Below are 22,467 nucleotides of genomic sequence, written 5' to 3'. Positions count from 1 at the left end.
TGTGATAAATATTAGGCCCTGGCTCCACAAAAGTTAAAAATATGTACATCTGTGATAATTCTTAATTCCCTGGTAACTCCATTCAAAGTCTTAAAAACTGACGACATCACAAACAGTTGTGAATTTTCTCAGACTTCCCGTTAAGTTATTTTTCAAGTTTTGTGGTACGAGTTCTTGCCCCTGTAGTTTTTCATCACTGTCAAGCTTTCAAGTCATAAATGTTAAGAGATTTGGCGAGAGTTTGACAGACAATAAATAATAGAAAAATTAATGCCATATCAGTTTCAAAATGCACTTGTCTTGGGGGAATGCATAAGAGTCGGCACTGTTGAATTTTTAAAATGCCATCTGTCTTGAAGAGATGTAATATGGTATACTTGTGTGCGTCCATGTCATTCACACTTCACACAACAAGTCAAAAATGCAACCACTAATTGATGTGAAACTTTGGTAAACTGTTTCTATTGATGCTCCCTTTCGTTTTGTAAATTTCTGATTTAAGAATTCAAGTAAAGAATTCAGCTGATTCATGCTTGAATTTTGTGTCCATGTTTGACCCGACTGTTCAGAGTTCAATCGCTATGGGCAGATCTAGCTGCACTTTGCAAAGCATTTTATTTTCACATGTACCACACAGGCAAAGCTATATTTTAAGAGGGCCTCCATGCAAAAAACCAGACAGTCAGTGGCACATGATTTTTTTTTCCAAAAAATTTCATCCATTTCATATTACAAATGCATCCTTTATAAAAATTGAATTGGTTTTTGACTGTAACTGCAACAGTTAAATGTAATTTTTTTTTCACTACACAAAATTCATCTGTTTATTAAATGAAGTATAGAGAGACAGACAATTACTCCATTAGAAATGGTAAACATATATTTACTTCATCTAGGTCAACTTAATCAGGATTATTTGTTCAGGGTTCAAACTTTCATTGTTTTTCAGGTAAACTAGGTTCCAAATAAAAAAAAATGTTATCTCCCTTTCATTTGTACGATGAATTTGTCAAATCCAAGAATTCAAGAATCTATGAACTTATTTTTTTCCCTAACCATTTTGCAATGACAAAAAGAGTATTGATGAACATACACCTAAAAAGCCTTATTACCTCCACAACTTTGTTGTGTGGGGTATAAAAATGATGATTTTACACAACTTTCAACAGTAAAGCAATGAAACAAAGAACATATTCTTGTATTATTATCGTTTTTAATGTTAGCACTAAAATCATACAAATAAATTATCACAATAGCTCTATCTGAGAACGCTATGGAAATGAGATATTGTGAAGTACATTAACTTTTCACAAAGTATGTGAAAAATTATGAAGGTACTGCAAATCAATTTTTCATAAAAATATTGCAGGATTTTTATCCGATTTTTATTTTTGAAAAAAAAGGGGTTGTGTTTATTATTTTTCTATAAAAGGCAATGTCATAACAGGGTAGTTCTTAATCCAGTTGCAGTAAAGGAGAAAATTAAACTTTCATGGAACTGTTTCACTGGCATAAAATCAAATGAATTCTCCTTTCATGACCATTATCACTGATGAACATTCAGTCTATGAAGTTTGAAGTTATGGTACACACTCTAGAGTCACTTCCATAATTTGGTGCCACTGCTGCCCCTAATCCTGGAAGTAAATAAAGGAGAAACTTAAAACGACACAAATCTTTGGAAAAAAAAAAAAAACAAAAAAAAACATTATTTTCTGTAAATCTAAAATTAATCAAAAATAAAATCTAAAACAATGAACTACATGTACAAGTGTGATTGTGCTGATAATTTTATCTATATCTCAGAATACTAAACAACACTGGAAAATCAGAAAAAAGAAAAAAACAATAAAACACTAATTTGGTTATCTGCAAAACACAACAAAGAGGGATAACAAATGTTCAAATCAGCATGACATGAGAAGTACATGTGGAACATTTTGTTAAAATTTGTACTCTATCAATATTTCATAGTAACTATACTATTAAAACAGTTAAGTGAAGTTTGAAAACAAAAATCTGTTGACAGACACACACATCTGTAAATTCATATGGAGAGCATCTCATTATGAACTCTAACGGTTACACTATATGTATGTCAGGCAGGGCATAAATTCAATGGGGCTTTTTCAATTAAAATGAATATCAAACCAAAAAATCAAAACTTGCTAAGCATTTTTTGAATTACTCAAAGATAAGTGGACCACAAGACAGTCGTATATCATATTACATTCCTAATTAGGAGTATATTAAACCATACCCTTTTGTTTTTGAGCCCTTTTTGGGTTTATCTGATGACATGGCTATATCTCTACTGTCTGTTACCATCTGTTCTTCAGAATCTGTTTGTTGTGTACTTTTCAGGGTCTTTTTGATGTTTGCAACCTACAAAATCAATCATTCATTAAATACAGAATAAATAGCACTGTTTTTATTAGAAACTTTGCCCTTGGTCAATGTAATATAAATAGATACATAACATTACATTTGTATAATTTGCACGTTGATTTCTCATCAATAAAGGTTAATTTTCATGACAAGCTTTACAGTCGATAGCCAACATGTGCAATAAAAAGTAAACTATTTCTTGTCCAGGAAGATGAATTTTCATGACAAACTTTCCAACTGACAATCAACATGTGCAATAAAAAATAAAATTTTGTAATGTAGAAATGTCTGGCCTGCTGCACATTGTCTTTGTTTTTCAAAATTTGATAGCGACTGTGGGGCCATATATATGAAACAGAAATGGAAGTGGAGTGATGCTAATGCAACTATCTACCAAATACCATTGACATAACACAAGATCTTCATAGCAAACTGACCTAATCAGAATACATGTACTTTATATCAAAACCTTTAAAAAATTTCAAAGTCAATATTTAAACAGTGACTGTGGGGGCATAAGCAAAAAATGGATATGAAATAGTAATTAAGTAATCTTAGTGTTACTGCATACAAAATATGATTGACCTAGCACAAGTGATTCATTGACTTAATCAGAAAATTCAACATTAAAATCTTAATGTAGAAGCTACACAAGAAAGGCAATACCTTTATGTCTTGCCTACCACAACTTTAAAAGGCGAGACAAAAAACAACCACTTAATACAAAGGTAATATTGGTATAAGAAATGTGACTCCGTATGAAACTTTCAATTTTATCATATTTCAGGGATGATTTTACGAAGTCATCAAACAAAACAGAAATTGGTAAAATCAGAAATAAATAAACAGCCTGAATCAATCACCTGGTTAAATTCCGTCTTTCAATGGCAATAAACATGATAAATTTAACAAAAAGTTGTCAAACAATTTTGACTCAAAAAGACTTTGGTAGGACTTATCATAAGGACCATTACATGGCTTAACAGATTAAAATGAAAATTTGACCACAGATAGATCTCATCATGCTGAACACTTTCACCCTACATCAGAATTTGGCTAAACCTAACGGGTTTGGATATATATTTGAAAAACTACAGTCTGACCCCTATGTTCTATTTTTTGTAACGGCGGCCATGTTATTTGACGGATCAAAACAATAAACATAACTTTTGTGCAAGATACCTCAAGGAATATTCATACCAAGTTAAGTTTCAATTGGTAAAGTAGTGTCTGAGGATAAGATTTTTTAAAAGAAATAACATCAAAAATAGCAAATAAACATCGAAAAATGGCAATAACCCTTAAATGGCCAGACTGTTCAAAATGAAAATTTGACCAGACTGATCTCTTCATGCTAAACACTTTTACTTGTGTCAGATTTTGGCTAAACCTAACGGTTTTGAAGAAATATGGGATAAACTACAGTCTGACCTCTATGTTTTATTTTCAGTAACAGCAGCCATGTTTTTTGACAGATCAAATATATAAACATAACTTTTGTGCAAGATACTCCAAGAAACATTTATACCAAGGTTGGTTCCAATTGGTCAAGTAGTGTCTGAGGAGAAGATTTGAAAGAAATAACATTAAAAATAGCAAAAAAACACTGAAAAAGGGCAACAACTCCTAAATGGCTTGACAGATTAAAATGAAAATTTGACCACAGATAGATCTCATTATGCTGAACACTTTCACTCAGTCAGAATTTGGCTAGACCTAATGTTTTTGGAGATATATGTGAAAAACTACAGTCTGACCCCTATATTCTATTTTTAGTAATGGCGGCCATGTTTTTTGACGGATCAAAAATCTAAACACAAATTTTGTGCAAGATACCTTATGGAACATCTGTGCAAAGTTTCATATAATGCAGCTCAGTAGTTTCAGAGGATAAGAATTTTGAAAAATTGTAACAGATGACGACGACAGACGCCAAGTGATGGCAATAGCTCATATGGTCTTTGGCCTGGTGAGCTAAAAAAAAATCGCAACAGTAAAATGCAGATTTCAATTAGCAGAATCCCGCTTAAAAGTGGGGAAAAAAATCCCTGATATTTGAAACGCCTGTATTTCAGAATATATTTTTGGGCTGTGACATATACAAGTAACATTTGGTGAGGTGTCAGCACATGTCATTCAAAATTATGAAAGATTCATTTTTAAAGGATATATGTGCTAGATTTTAAGCCTGGATTAACCTCATAACTACCTCTGTTTCTATCTGTTGTTTTATACGTGTATTATTTTCTTTATTTTGATTGGCTTTCGTAATCTGTTGCTCTATATTCTGTAAAACAGTTTCACATCCATTGCACCTAAAATAGACATATTGACCAGTATATACTCACGAGTGTTTTGGCTACTGTAAGTTAACTAAAGACACAATGAGCCTGATAGTCTGTCAAGACAGTCAAAACTGACATTATTTTGTTTATTGGCAACATTACAGTCGATGTGACATCACATGGTCATTAGATACATGTATTGTCAATATTTTTATAAAATCACAACAGTAGCATGAGAAAGAAAATATCAGGCAGTAAGAACAATAAAGTATCATGGGAGAGTTCACCATAGGTTACATATAATAATACCTTGAAGCGATACAATAATATCAATATATGTATCATCATATAATATTGCCTGGAATTGCCTTGCCCAAACAGCAGACAGTCCATGTTTACCAATAGTCATTACTTTCCAAGAAAAGTCAACAAGCAGTGATTTTTTTAGTCAATGACTAACCCATTCCCAAGTGACTAATGATTTTCCCTGATTTTGATCCAAAATCCTGGAAAAATCCCTGAACAAGTCGTCCTTATCTTGATTATGTATAACCACTCTTCTTTGTGCATGTCAATGATTCAGTTTTATGGCAATAGTAAACTGGAAGAACTAGGTTAAGAGATAGAATAAGAAAATAGACAAAATTTAACTATCATAATTCAGGACAGACAATATGATAATGCATTGTTCTAACCAATGATCAATTATGTTGATCACTACGGAATTTTTTCCCCCTGAACACAGTATATCAATAGTGAACTTGATATCCCAATAGAATCAGATACCAGATATAGCAACATTATATAAATGACCTCCACCTAACACATTTACATTTAAAAGACAACAATAATAACACTTAGCACTTAAATTACCAATCAAATATAACTGACCATTTCAATGAAATTTTGTTTTTAACTAATTCATTCGTGTAAAAATAATCAATTTGATTAAATAAATACATTTCAAATTATCTTACCAATCTTGTAAAACACTGACGATTTCTGACACAGCTTCAGGTCGAATGTCACGACCTATGGCATAATCAACCTCTAGTCTTTGATTCTTCTGATCAAGTTTTCCATGTATTATATCTGCATATATCACCTCTATAATTAAATCCTACAAGAGGATATGTAAAGACAGAAGTCATTTAAGTAATGTAAGGACTTGAGTTTGTCAAATAAAAAATGTGGTGTAACAAATCTTGATTTAAATTGTGTAAATACATAAATAATAATAAATAACAAAAAGATTGTATTCAACCTTTTTTCTACAATCAACACAAATATTTGTTTTATATAACTTTAAGAAGTTAATTCAATCTAATCAATTCACCATTGGCCAATGCCAGCAATGATATGATGATTGGCCAAGAAGTTGCAATTAATTCCAATGTTGTAATTCTACCAACAACTTCCTGGTAAGTGATATTTTTTCTTGATATAACAAATAAAACTTTGTAATAACCAGATAAAACAAATAAAGCACTCAGCAGCTTCTAAATAATCAGTAACTCATATCAATTTTGTACAAAATTAAACTTGAATTATTTCTTTAAAAAATATTATAATAAATATCAATACCCATAAATACAACTTACCTCAAGATTTCGTAAATTTTGAATGTCTAATTCTCTCAATAGGACAGAATATGGAATGTGCTGAAAAAAAAGTCACAAAACAATTCAAAACATTACAAAACATTAAATATTTTATGGCAATTATTCAGGAATTTAACATGTCTGTCAAGCATTCTTATTGCTTTTCCTATAATGAATACTATACATCTTGGACACTTGACGGCTCCTTGACACTTGGACCTAAGGCAATTACTATCAAACTGGGAGTGTATCATACTAGAGGTGTAACCAAAAAATATCCTATTAACTGATCATTCTATGAATGGTTGTTTGGTCCTGATAATGACTGAACTTGTAGGACAAAATGTCCAGTCCAATAATTAAAACAGTTTAAAGTCTGCTTGCAACTTGATAGTAACACACAATATGCATGTATCAAGTAATGGATACATGTACTTCCATCAAGTGCCAGATTGGCTGCACAAATTGCAACTAAAATTCAAATCATATTTTTATGCCCCTGCAACGATAAGTTGGGGGCATATTGTTTTACCCCTGTCCGTCCATCTGTAATTCCGTCCGTAATTCTGTCCGTACTATAAGTTTTCCGCACTTTTTTGAAAATCCTTGAAGATATTGAACTGATTTTTTGTATGTGAGGCTTTCATGATTAGTTACAGATCGATATAAAGTTTGTTCCGCTACGCTGAGTTTTACCAAAATTATGGGCCCTGGACTTAAAAAATTCCATGGAAATAACAGTTTTCCACACTTTTTTTTGTAAACTCTACAAGACATTGAACTGATTTTTTGTATGTGAGTCTGTCATGAGTTGTTACAAATCGAGTATAAGTTTCATTCTTCTACGCTGAGTTTTACCAAAATAATGGGCCCTGCACTTTAAAAATTGTATTGAAATAATAGTTTTTCCCTTTTTTTTTTTGTAAATGCTAGAAGATATTTGACAGGTTTTTTGGTATGTGAGTCTGTCATGATTAGTTACAGACTGAGTTTAGGTTTCGTTCAGCTATGCTGAGTTTTACACAAAACCACATGCGGGGGCATCATTTGTGTCTCACAGACACAATAACACATCTGACAAAGTGCTTTTGACAATTATCAGTTATGATATAGCTGTATGAAGGTTAAATGCAGGGGCATCACTTTATCTAGTTTCAATTGATTACTGTGTTTCTATACATAGTAATAAATGAAAGGATGAGACAATAGAAATAATTACCTTTGTTTTCGTTGCTAAGGAAACAATTGTTAACTGTTGTAACTTTGTCAGTTGGCCTGGTGTCAGTTCTGGCAACTTACTTTTCCTTTCTATAAAAAAAAAACACATAGCTTTAACATTATGTTCTAAGAAAGTGTTTTTCTAAGGTGTTGCAATCATGATCAGTATACAAAATTAATTGATTCTTTTTACATGTAGGTACAACTTAATTTAAAAATAAAATTCAAATTTCATGGTTCGGTCCATGTGTACATGTACAATTGTACTTCCATGTCCTAGGTGAAACATAAAAAAGAAGAATTATAAGGTACATGTTATATGTGTACATGTACATGTATGAGGATCTAAATAGCAAATAGCAGTTAAGCTTTCAAGAATGTCAAAACCTTTGTGATTATAAACAGGATTTCAGGTTTTTCTTTCATTTTGTAAAAAAAGAGATTTACAAGATCAAACAAAAATTAAAACATTTGTAAGAAATAGACTTGGCAGACCTGTGATCACTATTATAACTTAGGTTCAATATGCATGTGATCACTATCATAACTTACATGTAGGTTCAATATGTATGTGATCACCATCATAACTTAGGTTCAATATGCATGTGATCACTATCATAACTTAGGTTCAATATGCATGTGATCACTATCACAACTTCCATGTAGGTTCAATATGTATGTGATCACTATCATAACTTAGGTTCAATATGTATGTATATGCAACATGTACCTTTAAAGTCACTGTATGTACCGTATGCAAATATATTCAACAGGTCAAAATATGGTGCATGTGTTCCTGAGGATAGCTACAACAGAAAGAGATGATGTGAAATATAAGCAGCTCATGTTTGCTCATCTCTTTTTTCAGAGTTCAAAGTCCATTGACTTAGCAACAAAATAGTAAAAATTAGTAAACTAAGAGAGATTCATTCAATAAGGTAGCAACTATTTGCTTTCTAAGGGGGGGGGGGGCTGGGATCAAATTTTGTGTCCTGGATTTTTTCAGTAAAATTTCTTACCTGTATTTTATACTCTAGCCTGTCCTAATTTTTTTTTTCAAAACCTGATCCTGATTTGTTTCTACATCTTGTATTTTTTTCCAAATGTTGATCCAGGATTTTATAAAACCATACATCAACATCCTGCCTTTTTATTTCAAATTTGATCCTAGCCCTCTTTATATCAAATGGTTGCTCCCTAAATACACACAAAAATATACATTATACTTTAACCAGAAAAATACAGTAAAACCTGTCTAAACCAAATCCTGGGCATACTGGAAACCTCTGTAAACCAGGTGCCTTCAAATTACCTGTATATCAGTGCCATTTGATAAATTCAACCTGTGTTAACTGACCACCTGCTTATCTAAACAAATCTCAGAAAAAAAGTTAAGACCTCTTACCTCTTTAACATGTGGCATATCTAGAAGTTCACCAAAAACATAGACACCAGATGCTTCCAGAGCTTGTTTGATAAGTTCTACAGTTGCAGCACCTTTAGCTGTCTTTGCTAACAACACAAACTGTTCCAATGGATTACTGCTGGACTTTTCAGTCATCGTTCCTGCACTATCAAATTTAAATCCATTTAAAAATTTTCAAGAAAATTTAAAATGGTTCTTTTTTAATGTATTACATGAAGTTGTACATGTCTGCATGTATGTACATGTAACATAGTGTTATAGATCTACATGTATTATCTGTTATATAATTTTGTACATGTACCAGAACACATTCTGAAAATTAACCTTTAATCCATTGGAATTAAGGGTTCAGGTCAATAATTTACTACATACATGTACATACATTTTTTTTCAAAAGGAAGATTAATTGTGAAGTACAAAATGTACAAATGAATTAAATGAATTTTATTCTTAATATTGTAAATTAATTTATTTCAGAGGATACTACATGTAATTTTTGCATTTCAAAATATCAATTCAGTTTTGCAACTACATGTATTTATATTCACCAGTCAACTAACAATCTGTTTAACATTCTAAAATGAAGTGACATATTCACAACAAATTAGTTTTGTGATTTATCTTGCTAACAAAATTATGGGTTTACAGTATTTCTGTCTTTTGACAAACTAAGTTTGTGACCAGTTTATCTATCATCCATCGGTGTACGAAAAAATTCTACCAATGCAGGAAAATGATCAAATCTTGTGATGACATGTAAATGTACATGTACATGAAAAAAAGCAAGAAAATATTTTTATATGGCATTTCGACTTCAACTCTACAAACATACATCTATGTAAACATCCACATTTAAATATTAGTTTAGCTACAAAAACCAAAGATCCCCCTTCCCTTTCTTAAATAAAGTGCATGTACAGTGACAGCATTGTAAGCCAATCTTTGAAAATAAGTCCATATCAACAGATGCCAGTTTTGTGTACTACTGACTTAAAAAAATTGCCATTTGCAGCTCAAATATTTTACTATGCATGATACATGTAAATACATTTGTACAAATTAGGTGCAGATCTAGGACTTAAGGGGTCATAAATAAAATTTAAAAGTCAAGCAAAATGATGCAAGAACATTTGGGGCAGTAGACTAGAATTTGTGAATAATAAAAAAAAATATAAAATGTAACCATCCCAAGACATCATAATTACATGTACATGTATCTGACTAGATCTGGACAGATGGCATGAAATGGAAATCACACACTATTGTTACATTAATCCCTTTTGAGATGGACAGCTGGAGACATTTTTGTCTGAACCACGTCCAAACCTACAGCATCAAAAACTTAAATACATGTACAAATGTAGCTACCAATGGTCATCTGTACACAATTCTAACCACATAAGCACGGGCACTTGTCTCAGAATAAAAAATAATCCCTATACAGATGCATTTTATCATAACTGGGATAAAACTTAACTTTTTTTCTGCAGGAGCCAGCTGGGCTACTAACCTTTAGTTTCTTGGGGTCCAACAAAATTGTGAGTGGCCCGTCTTTTTTTCTTTGGAAAAAACAAACATACATCAAACAGTTATTTAGTTTAATATTGTCAATGCCTACATGTATATAACAAATCATTACAATTGTGTATCTGTAATATTAAGGAAACAACAGTTAATTTAATCAAAAAGTTTAGAATAAACAGTGGATTCATCTATCCAATCAGACTCATAATCTTCATCATCAAGCCCTGAATCACACTCATTGTCACAACATTCTTCCCTTACCCTTTCCATTATCTTAAGAATGGCATTTACATGAATCTCTCTGTGTCTACTGACATCATGATCGCTTAGTGCCGCTTATAAATTTCCACATTTTGAAACAGGAAGTTTACAAATTGTTTTTAATTTTAAATTGACAGACATGTGCACAATGATGTGTAAGTTGTATTTACTGTAATATCATATTTAGGAATAAATTGATTTGTTACAGGCAATTTGAGTAGAAATGTTTGAAATATATATCAAAGTCGCTTCATTGTTTTCAGAAGTGAAAAAAAAAGCATGTATGTAATGAAATTCAACCAGATTGACTATGCTGTACTGATTTCACTTCATATATTATTTCGTTAACTGGTTCACCGTTTCAAAACATGTGACTTCCATTTGGTGCCAGTTTATTTTGTGTCAACTGTTTACCAACACTAACAATTTTTATAAATAACCGTGGAGTACTTATATTGATAGAACAAACTTGTCAGTTGGAGTTATGAAATAAAAATATTGCAGTCGCCACCTGGGTGATCTGGAAAGTAATGTGAAGTTGCCCAGGTGAAATTAAAGGCGACCGATAAGCTTTATCCCTGCATAACTGCAGATATAGAATATACAGAGATAAGAAATTCATTAAATAACCAGTTTTTCGATAAAATTATCATGCAGCAGAGAACAAGATTCCCTGACCTTTCCACTTATTTATTCAACTATTTATTTTTTTTTAAAAGTTATGATAGGTTAAAGTGAAAAATTACTAATTTAATTTAGAATTATTTTCATTTTCATAAAAGGGGGTGGGTAACTTGTTTTATACTTATTTTTTGTTTGTTTTGGTAGGAAGAAAAATGTGGCATGAACATGAAGCTAAGATATCGTAGAATGGGAAACTGAATGTGTTATATCAATATTCACAATACTTTTTTAACTTTAATGATCTTTTAAAGTCAAGTTGTTACTGTTGATTAAGTACACAACGTAAGTACAAGATCTTGTGCCCATAATATGAAATTTCAGTTGCATGTATATAGTTGCAAATCTCTTGTGTATTTAAGTCTCTGATAAACATGTTACTTTTTACAAGACAAGTGCATGTGATTCTTATGGATAGTAAGGGATGTTAAATACTTCCATTAGTATCATGTCTACTGCTGAGTTGCTTCATCGTGTCATTCTGCATGTTCTGCCAAATTATAATTGACAGTGTATCTGCCATTTTTGTAATCCCTTCTGGGATTCGGTACTGGAGATATATTTTTTTTTTGACCAGCACCGATTTCCAGTGCCGATTCCCAAAAGGGATTACCATTCTTGAAGTTGAAGACTTGAACTCCTACTCCTAGTTGAAGTGCAGTACTGTAGAAAACAAGCATTAAACATAACTGAGCTTTCCTTCCAATCAGCAATTTTAACGTTAGAAATGCTGTAGCAAAGTAAACTTTTAACAAAAATATGTCATTTAGTGTCAATAATCAAACCTTTTTTTTCTTTGCGACTGTCAACAACTTGCAGAAAATTTGTTTGGGCAGAGTTACTTCCCATTCAGAAAAGGTCGATTCGGTCTAAAGAGGTCTCGGACCAAGTCAAATCAAGTCAAATCAACTATATTCAAACAAGAAACATATAAGCTCTGTAGAGCTTTTAAAAACGACATAAAATAAAATAATAAAGGACCTGATCAAATCAGCCGTTTTGAATCATCAGTTTCTTTCTATAGTTTATGAAGACAAATTGGTTGAATGGATTTGAAAACAAAATGAAAGAGTAATCAAGGGAATCAAGGTTATAGCGGTAATCAAAGAGTAATCAAGGGAACCAAGAATATAGCGGTAACCAGAAAGACAAAGACCAGACATGGAAAACAGACATACACAACAAAGAACATAAAGTAACTAAAATCATACATACAAAGTAACAAAAGCAATTGAGCAACTCGGACTCCACCAAAAACTTGGAGTATGGACCAGGTGCACCGGTAGGGTAAGCGTCCTCTGCTTTTCTAGAAACACCCGCCGAGTTGCTCATAAAAAGTCAAGTCCGGGGTAGACAAACGAGGGAAGGAAAACCATGACCCGTTGAATAAATCAGTTCTCATGATGCTGATGGATACACTATTATAACGATCCATAATTTGAAATGATTATTTGAAATAATGATTAAAAATAAGCCTATATACACGTACAAAATGAATAAAAAAATGTATTTTTTAACTATAGGCATTCGTGTATACTGCAAACAGGTCGCCAAATAATGTTTATGAACGTTTTTGTTTTAATCCTGTACTTACAATGTAAAATTATACTACAGAACGTATACAGCGGTATAAAGGAAGGAGCAAACATTAAACAAGAGGCTCCCAGGAGCCTGAATCGCTCACCTTGTTAAATTTTTGCCTTTCAGGGCAACAACTCTAAGAAGGAGTTGTCTGACAATATTGACTCCACAAAGACTTTGGTAGGACTTATCGTAAGGATCATTTCATTAATTGAAAGTTTCATTCTATCCATTATAGTTTTCAAGATATTGACTGAAAACTGCTCTAAACATAATTTTTTGCCTTTCATGGGCAAAATAACTCTAAAAAAAACACTACTGTCTGACCCTTATGTTCTATTTTTAGTAACTTTTTTAATGACGGCGGCCATGTTTTTTTAATCCAAACGGTCATTTTGGTAAGGATACCCTAAAAAACAAAAATACCGACTTTCATTGAATTCTGTACAGCAGTTTCTGAGGAGATTTTTGAAAGAAATAACATCAAAAACAGCAAAAAAAAAAAAAAGAAAGAAAATCGTCCAAAAAGGACAATAACTCCAACGTGGGTCAACTGATTTGACCACAGATTGATCTCATCATGCTGAATACTTTTATCTTATGTCAAAATTTGGTTAAACCTAACGGTTTTAGAGATATATGCAAAAATCTGCTGTCTGACCCCTACGTTCTATATTTAGTAACGGCGGCCATGTTTTATAACAGATCAAAAATCTAAACAGTCATTTTGTGCAGGATACTCTAAGGAACAATCATCTTATTAATAAGTTTCATCCAAATCCATTCAGTAGTTTCAGAGGAGAAGATGTTTGAAGAAATTGTTTATGACAACGGACGACTAGTGATGGTAATGGCGTTAGCCCACATGGCCTACGGCCAGGTGAGCTAAAAAGGCAGTCCTAATAATTAAATTACCTCTTTGAATATATCATAAATATATAGATGTACTTTTTGTGTTTACATCTTGTGTGACACGGAAGTTATTGCCCATTGGCACGGTTATATCCTATCGATTTTTGATAGTGGAAGTAATGTCTACAACTTTGTAAAATTTCCCATAGATATGTAATTCAATGGCGCTATGTCCAACTATTCAACTCATAGCCACAATTATAGAATTTAACCACTTGACATATACGAGTTTTTGTTTCCTATTTACTATAAGTATTATGTATAAACATGTGAAGTACACGGACAATGATTCAACAAAACGGTCTCCTTCCTTGTCATCACGTGGGTTTTTGTAGATTTTATTTATGTTGGAAAATATAAGCGTAAAATACGATTTATAGGACAACATGGGAAATTCGAATGGCTTTTTGAAGGTAATTTTTACATATTATCCCACTCATCTTTTGGTTTCTTTTATTGTATTTGTTTTAGGATACACACGGTCTTCATAAAGTTAACTGAATGAACAATTAGCGGATCCAATAAGCACTAACCCTAGACCCATTTTTTCCTCAGCAAATATGTGAAAAACATTATGCTATATAACGAATTCTCCTGATTACTTATTAAAAATATGTTTTCTGAGTATTTTTAATGTATTAGCGTGAAAGATATATCAATGAAACCCTGTGCCAATCAGCCCCACCTTTCCCCATAGACCCGACTATCGAATCTATTATTCCCAAGATTAAATGATCCTCAGATGATTTAAAAGTTCGATATCACAATTTGAGTGAATAAATAGGGACAAACTGAAATAAATACGACAGATCTGTAGTTAATTTATGTCCAGACCAGTACAAAAATGCATCAGTGTCGGATCTTGATATTTACAAAGGTGGGGGAGGGTGGGGGGGGGAGCTTTTTTTTCTAAAGTAGAAAGTGTAAACTAGGAATTTAAGTCACCTGCTTTAAGTACTTCTCTGCACTAAGAATCAGACAAACTGTGTATAAGGTGTGGCACACAAAGAAAAGATACGCAGAGATTTTTACTGCGTTATCCATTTTTTTACCTTATAGCCCCTAGAATTAATAACAAAAGTGTTTGTGAAATTTTAGTTCTTGAGATATTGATTTATCAAGTTTAGTTTAAATGCACTATATAAAAATGGCGGGACAATTTTATCGTATTTTCCCCTATATAAGCAGTCAAATAATGTATACGTCACAGATGCTTCAGGATAAATCTAAATAGCTTTTCGGTTATTTTCTATATGTACATATATATGGAACGTAAAAGAACATTACTAAATTACGTATTTGCAAAAAATGTATTCCTGGTTTTATGTTAAACTTACACAATTATAACAATAAAATGAAGGAGACCCGCCCTGGATTTTGAATCCTCCCAATGGGGTACAAAGAAAAACAACCAAGCTACATTAGATCTCACCACGGAAGAATTGTTCGGCTATATCTTTTTTAAACCGTAAAGTGGAAGAAAGTTTGAAACGCCCTAAGGCCAAGTAATTTCCGTGACTCGACCGACGCATGCCTCGACCCTCCGACTGACTTATTTTCAAGTTAACAAACAACACAAAAACACCACCAAACGACCCAACATTTTACAGATCGCAATCAATTTTCGGTTTCCAACAAGTCCGGGTGGTTAATAAGATGTTTTGAAGTTCTTTTTCTTTGAAATTTGGGGAAAAAAGTATATGAAATAAAATAAAATCCTGTCCTACCGACCCATTTTTTCTGACATGTAACAGGAAACAGAGGCATAACTTTATTTGGCCTAACCGTTAAAACTGCAATAATGGGAAAACGAAAGTCAACATTTGATAGTCCTTGAAACAACTGTACGGATTTTTTTAAGCTACGGTACTACCATCTGGGAACCACCTAGGGATGGACAGCCGGACTATTGGACGGACACACAAATATCGACTGAAATGGAGGATTTCACTTAATACAAGCCACTGGTGTGGAAGGGAAGAAGGAAAATGGAAATATTCACAACAAAACATTTAAGATAGTTTCCTAGTTTTGTTTGTGAACCTATATGATACTAAAACTAGGCAAACCATGTAACAAAACGTCTCTTATTCCTTCCTGAATCATGCATTATTTACAGACAATTAATTAGTTTGGGACAGTATTTTAAGAAAAAATTAGTTAATTCATTTATTTACCACGGCTACATTGTCTTTTACTCAATTGATAAAAAATCAGTATTTCTTATCTCTGTTGCGAACGTGATGAAAATGAATTATTTTAGTAAGGTGCCATCTTCGATTATCCAATTTTAGCCGAGGCACTCCGTGTGATAATATACAGAAGAGGCGTCGAGACTACTGTGATAAAACATTTTGCATGGTGACAGCCAATTCACAAAGGGATGCATTTGATATTTAGAGGGGATTGGGGCTTGGAAGATTTCTTCGGATCAAAATATTTATTTCCACCTTGTAAACTGTTAAAATATATTTTTCCACGAACCTCGAATCAAATTAATATGTAGTGTTGCATATTTAATGATACGAAACGATTTTTATATAATTCACCCATTATCAAGATCAAAATATATATTTTCAAATAGACCCGAGTCAAGATATCTATTTTTAAAAATATCCAAGCCCCTGAAAATCAACTGGTCATTCTCTAATGTCATTTTTGTTTTTTCGAGTGCCTTTTTACATTAATTTTATTGTTACTGTGACGACTTCCTTTTGTTCTTTTTTAGGTATCTGTTGTGTTACATTTCATTTTGACAGTATGGTGAGTGAACATTGTTTTTACATCTATGTTAAATACAATTAAGTTGACTTTTAAATAACAAAGAAACAAAATAGGAAATCCAAGGTATCAGTTTAATTGAAATCCGATCTCGCTTCGCTCCCGGTTTTTGTTACCCCGCGTGTCGCTTATAGTATGTAGGCTAGAAACCACTAATTCCACTTCCCATAGGCTTCTATGCTAATTAACCAATATTCAATGGCTTCTCTGGACTTTACCTTAACTTTAACCTGCAGAGGACTATATATCAGCATGATTCTACATATGTCAGCTCACAATCCTCTGAATGGCATGTGGGGTTAGCAGACTTGCAGTGCAGTACTGGTCACCGGAAGTGAAGTGTCTATAAATAGCATGGGAAATCCCAGTGTTTTCACAAGATAGGGGTATATTTAGAAATCATTATGGAGATTAGGCTTCACATCACAAGAAGCAAAATGCACATATAAAATGTACAGAAATGTTTTTCCTTTCAGAAACTGTTTAAATTTTTTAAATGAGATGAGAACTTTTTTCACAGCACTATGAGGAACAGGGGTAATTTCTGCGTAGGACTATTTTTGCGTACGTTCCGAATGCTCATTGGTTGAATTGGTGGTCTGTAACCTGTATGTCCGTGCGTATTTGGTTGTGTCAACGATAACTTGGGTCGATGCGAGATCACATGCGACATAAGAAAAACTGGGAACATATCGAAACAACACTACACTAATGATAAATCAAAAAGTATACACGCATAAATGGGCAACTCGAATCCCATTAAAACTGCGGTAAATTCAAGTGTTCCGCGCGGAAGGTGGGACAATTCTTGCTTCTTGCCCGATATTCGCCATGAGGTCATGCCCGGTAGTTTGGAGAAATCTATGACAGATGTAGATCGTTTATTTTATATTATCATATTGGGAACTGACATTTCATTTCATATCAGTCAATTAGCCAATAAGGTTCGATGAAAATTTAATGGCTTTAACTATTGGCAACATAAACCGGTCCAAATAGCTTTGTTACGAAACGCGGTGTTCTTTCTAGATATATGAGAATGGTTGTTATTTCAATACATGCATATTGAAGGCTCCGGCGGTTTGATGGTGTCCTTTTTTATTTTCGGATAAGTCACCATTTAATTGTGACGTTAACATTATCTATATAGCGGACGCTTATATTAGAGTGTACCAAGATGCTTTCCTATTGCCGGACTAATTCTTTGCCTAATAATTTTCTAAAAAAAAAATACGCTTTTTTTGATAATTTCATGTATTTCAGGGCAACGACATCTGCATTCCTCCCTACAGCCTATATTTATATGAACCTTTTTGTTTTGGTAGTTGGCGTCTTTTCCATAATACACAGCGAATCACAAGACGCAGTTTTTATGGTAAGTTAAAACTTACTTCAGGTGTCTGTAGTTTGCACGCTTATGAACAGCCTGTAAAAGTATAGAAGAACAAATAGCACAGCAACTTATGCAATTTATTTTAACAAATAAGTACAATAGCATTGTCCTGTGCAGTAAACTAGCTCTGCTTAAAAAGGTAGGCCTAGGGTAAGGTATACCACTCTTACAAGTCATTAGAACGTTTGTATTCAGCATTTTACATTAATCTCATGTAAGCATCAAAGTAACTAGGACTGATTTCATTCTGCTTCAAACGAAAGCTTGGTAGGCTTTGGTGAAATTGAATATGATACAAACATCACTGATTTCAATAGTTATGTCCCTTACCCTAGGTCTACCTCCTTAAATCAAACCCCGGAAAAACCGGTACCTGTGTAAACAAAACATCGTCTGATGTCCCTTCATGTCAATTTCAATACTGTTTGAATATTTGTATGTGTAAACCGAACACTGGCCTTAACCGAAGCAATTCTTTAGTCCAAAATGAATTCGGATTAGATTGGTTTTACTGTGTGTTGAATGTTAAATGCTATTGCTAGGCGTGACCGAGGGAAAGTTACCGAAGATTAAATTATGTTATTAGAATTTGAAATGATTTTTCAACGACCGGTCAACGATTTCACACGCCGATGAAACATACTTTTGACATGTTGCATCGAGCTGTATCAAAGCGCATATGCTGGCGATCACCGTTTAGGTTACATTAAATGCAATACACATGATCAATAAAAGAAAGGCGTTTCATGGACTCTTAAAATATCAGCCCAATGAGATTACCATGTTTTAATGATATACACAGTAAATATTTGACCATGTAAAGTATACATAGTTGGTCAAATGAATAATGTAACCATGTGATCATGTACAATACTCAAAAAGCTCCACATTGTAAGTCATAATAATAACATAATAACCAATTGCGTTGCTGAATATGTGCATTTGTAATAAGGAAAATGTTTTCATTTGGTAATCAAATTTGCTTTAAGATGATGAAATAAATGGCATGTTAAAGAATATTCAAATGATCACCACTATATAAGATTGTCATTTTTGCTATTCAAAGTAATCAGATCATCGATATTATTATGCTTTGTTAATCAGAAAATGTTTTCTTCAGACACACTTCTAGAAAATGGTAATAAAACAAACATTACAAAAACATACAAACAACAAAATTAAACAAACCAAAAAAACCCAAAACAAAACAAAACAAAAAAACAAAAACAAAAACAAAAAACGGCCGAAAAGCCTCAATAGTAGTAGCATATCATAGTTATTTCATGAATATTTAAACTACATATGTAGCTTTTAACTATGTTTTCTTCATTCAGTTCTTAGTTCTACACATCTTTACCATAATTCAAGATATGATATTTCTCGGTATTTATCAACCTATTGCAAATGACAGGATTGAAATTGATGGTATACCTGGTAGGTTGGTTTGTAAAACGGGGTTATTAATATAATAATAATACTAAGTAATTAATGAAAAATACCAATATAGATAACTTAAAAAATGATTGATTGTTGGGGTTGAACGTCCGAGCAGCAATATTTCAGCTATATTCAGAAGATAACTTAAAAAAGACGGTGATACAATTTTTCACAGCTTCATGTAATCAATCTACCACCAACCAATTGTCCAAATTTCAATATCTTAAATAAAATCAAAGAGATGTCTATTAAACAAGCAGGAAAAAACCCGAGAAATTCCGAAAATGGGTATGATAAAAACGATAGCGGGTCCTCCCAGCTTTTTAAAATACATGCAGCTACCTTATAAACTGTAATTTCCGGAACTTTGCTAGGGAAAGAAAACAACTGTTTGAACAAGAGATGGACACATCATCATATCGATATGCGACCACACCAGAAAAATCCGTTAAATATCCCAAAACTAATTGTTTTTATGTTCATGCATGTTACAACACAAATAAAAAGGTGTACTGTGTCACTTTGCTGAATAATCAGAGTTGAAATAAGAAGTATGTCTTTTTCAGCAAGTGTGAAAAACAGATACAGATTTAGCCTTGGGTATCCTTTAATCATGTTTATTTTTTGTTAATTTCAAAAACATACAGTCAGTTATGAGAACTCACAACATTACTATACATCAATCATTCTCCAAATATGGAAAACAGACACACACAACTTAGAGCATAAAATAACCAAAATAACAGAGTAACAAAAGTAAATGACCAACTCGGACTCCACTATAAACTGGGAGCATGGACCAGGTGCGTCGATAGGGTAAGAAACTCAAGGAAACAATCACATAGCACTGAATTTTCATTCAGTAATATTTATTGTAGATAAGTGTCTATGTAAAATTAATTTATTTAACCAAATATTTTGAGTTTGATTTTGAAAAATGTAAAGGAATTGGCACACATAGAACAATTTGGAAAATACTACAAGAATGAACTAAATTATTGTGTCAGAACGGCTGCGGTTTTAAAATGAATGCTCGAAATTTATGCTGTGAAGGTACTCTAATTCTTGGGTACCAATTTTCGTGGTTTAGGGAAAAAATGTCAGTTCATGAATGGTTGAATTCGTGGATTTGGAACTCTATCAAAAAAAAACTAATGGAAAAGTTTCTTTTTGTTGGGAACCAAATTTCGTGGTTTACAAAACCCACGAAAACCACGAAAATTGGTACCTTTCTCAGTATGCCTGATTGTACATAGAATTAACTTTATCTAGTTTAAAAGGGGATTTAATAATAAATAAATATGTCTTACAAGGTTGCTACATAGATACAGTTATTCGATTAATCTTAATTTGCTAATTCAATCGTTTACTCCTTCATCATGAAATAGAATGTGTATTCTGAACCTGATTCTAAAACCAGTTTCCACTTTCCTGATACTGATGGTTTGGAAGGAGCGTCAAGGTGATCCGCTCAATATCCCGTTCAACATACCAGGTTTTGGTTAGTGTTTTTATCTTTTACTGTTCAGGCCAGAAAAAAAAATATTTGTTCGCATATCCAGAATTAGTTCATTGTTCGTTGGACCAAGTACCTCATTAAGCTCCGCAAAACATTTAAGAAAATATTCCGCCATTCTACATCTTGGCTATCTACTAGTAATTCTGGGGTTGATTTTCCACCTCTTTACTTCCTCTTAATCAATGACGAATTCGTGTTATGCTATGGAAAATTCCCAAATCGGAACCAAAGTGTTTAGCAGACGTACAACGGCATTATATATTAAGAAAATTCTATTGAGCGATTTTTTAGTTTAGCAAACGGTACAAATAAACTTTGTTTGCATTTTTATATTTTGCGAGCGGAGAGAGTTTATTGTCATTTGCTAGTACTTAAAATTAGTTTTTTCTGTCGCTATTTTTTATAGTAACAATTTCAGGCAGGTTTTTTTCATTTCTTTTCTTTTTGTTTATTACTGTTTTTTTCCTACGGGTTCGGTTTGGTGTTTTGTTTTGAATAACTGCATGTTACCCCTTCAACGTGAATTGTTTAAAATTCTATAATGTCACTATACGTCTGTATCATTTTCAGGCTCGTCTGATAACAGTTCCGGTTACGAAGCGTTCAACCAACCGACCAATGAACGTTGAATGCAAATGAAATTATAGTTTCATCATATCTTTTATTAACACTCAAAAGCTTATCATATGTGTTTCTTCTCTTACAAAATGATACATAAAAACGGCATTCTGTGGAATATTGCTTAAAGTGACTTGTAGGTATGGCAGTATAATTGCCTAATTAAGGAACTTTTTAGCTGTACCATCATTTTTCTGATTAGATTAAAAAGCCAAACAAAATGTACTAGAAAAATGTTTAAATTGTTTGCCAATATGAATTATCATTTAGTATCCGGAAACATAGAGAAACTCACACAAAACACAAATACATATTCCGGGTACTTGCTACGGCTTCTTGTTTTATTTCTGTTTTCGATTGAAATTGTAAAATTTGCATAAGATTGATATGCATCAAACATTTCAACCTGAGTCAAAAACAGTGTATTTGATTGCATTATCTCAAAAAAAGATCTGAAACTGATAGAACAGTAGTTATACATATGTCATATATCGTGTCTGTACCGCGCGTCATGCGATAATGCAGTGACTGAAATATATCTAATAGCAATGAAGTCATTTGAGGTCAACTTACAAAAATGTTTGATCTTGTATGGCTTGAGATGTGATAGCAGCGGTCCTTTTCACAAAACATCGTAAGTGTAAAATTAGTCGTAAGTTATGATGTCAAAATAGAGTTAAGTATTATGACGTCACAACTTACGAATAATTTTGCTCTTACGATTTTTTGTGAAAAGGGCAGCAGATTCTGACTCCAATATTGATAGTACGTACACCAATGGTTTAGTTTAATCGACGGACAACTAATGTAAATAACGAATTAAGTAGGTAGACCTGGGGTAA

At 32.7% G+C, this 22,467-nt stretch overlaps 2 protein-coding genes across 7 annotated transcripts; one reads left to right on the top strand and one right to left on the bottom strand.

Moving 5' to 3' along the window:
- Positions 1 to 1,191: 1,191 nt before the first annotated feature.
- On the bottom strand, positions 1,192 to 14,070 carry LOC148601456 (COP9 signalosome complex subunit 7b-like). 6 transcript variants are annotated; one of them, XM_088556592.1, is made up of 10 exons: positions 13,881 to 14,070; positions 10,429 to 10,477; positions 8,898 to 9,063; positions 8,223 to 8,298; positions 7,494 to 7,582; positions 6,275 to 6,334; positions 5,651 to 5,793; positions 4,598 to 4,703; positions 2,261 to 2,385; positions 1,192 to 1,637 (listed from the first exon to the last, which is right to left on the bottom strand). In XM_088556592.1, exons 3-10 carry the CDS (start codon positions 9,051 to 9,053, stop codon positions 1,601 to 1,603), a joined length of 792 nt encoding a protein of 263 aa, XP_088412718.1. In that variant the 5' UTR covers positions 9,054 to 9,063; positions 10,429 to 10,477; positions 13,881 to 14,070; the 3' UTR covers positions 1,192 to 1,600. The 6 variants fall into 6 exon arrangements, with proteins under 6 accessions (XP_088412718.1, XP_088412716.1, XP_088412717.1 ...); XM_088556590.1 differs by lacking the exon at positions 13,881 to 14,070 and adding an exon at positions 12,170 to 12,238; XM_088556591.1 differs by lacking the exon at positions 13,881 to 14,070 and adding an exon at positions 12,173 to 12,230 and having other exon boundaries at positions 10,429 to 10,481.
- A 68-nt stretch (positions 14,071 to 14,138) lies between these two features.
- Positions 14,139 to 21,859, top strand: LOC148601455 (type-1 angiotensin II receptor-associated protein-like). Its single transcript, XM_088556595.1, has 7 exons — positions 14,139 to 14,290; positions 16,606 to 16,640; positions 17,922 to 18,033; positions 19,386 to 19,485; positions 20,055 to 20,088; positions 20,877 to 20,989; positions 21,578 to 21,859. The coding sequence occupies exons 1-7, from the start codon at positions 14,264 to 14,266 to the stop codon at positions 21,634 to 21,636; spliced, it is 480 nt and encodes a 159-aa protein (XP_088412721.1). The 5' UTR covers positions 14,139 to 14,263; the 3' UTR covers positions 21,637 to 21,859.
- Positions 21,860 to 22,467: the final 608 nt, after the last annotated feature.

This window comes from Perna viridis, chromosome 12 (assembly GCF_037379345.1).
Source record: "Perna viridis isolate PV_CMFRI_1.1 ecotype Kerala chromosome 12, ASM3737934v1, whole genome shotgun sequence".
In the NCBI taxonomy this organism is placed as follows: Eukaryota; Metazoa; Mollusca; class Bivalvia; order Mytilida; family Mytilidae; genus Perna; species Perna viridis.
Note: the sequence above shows the minus strand (reverse complement) of the source record. Positions and strands in the feature narration are given on the sequence as shown.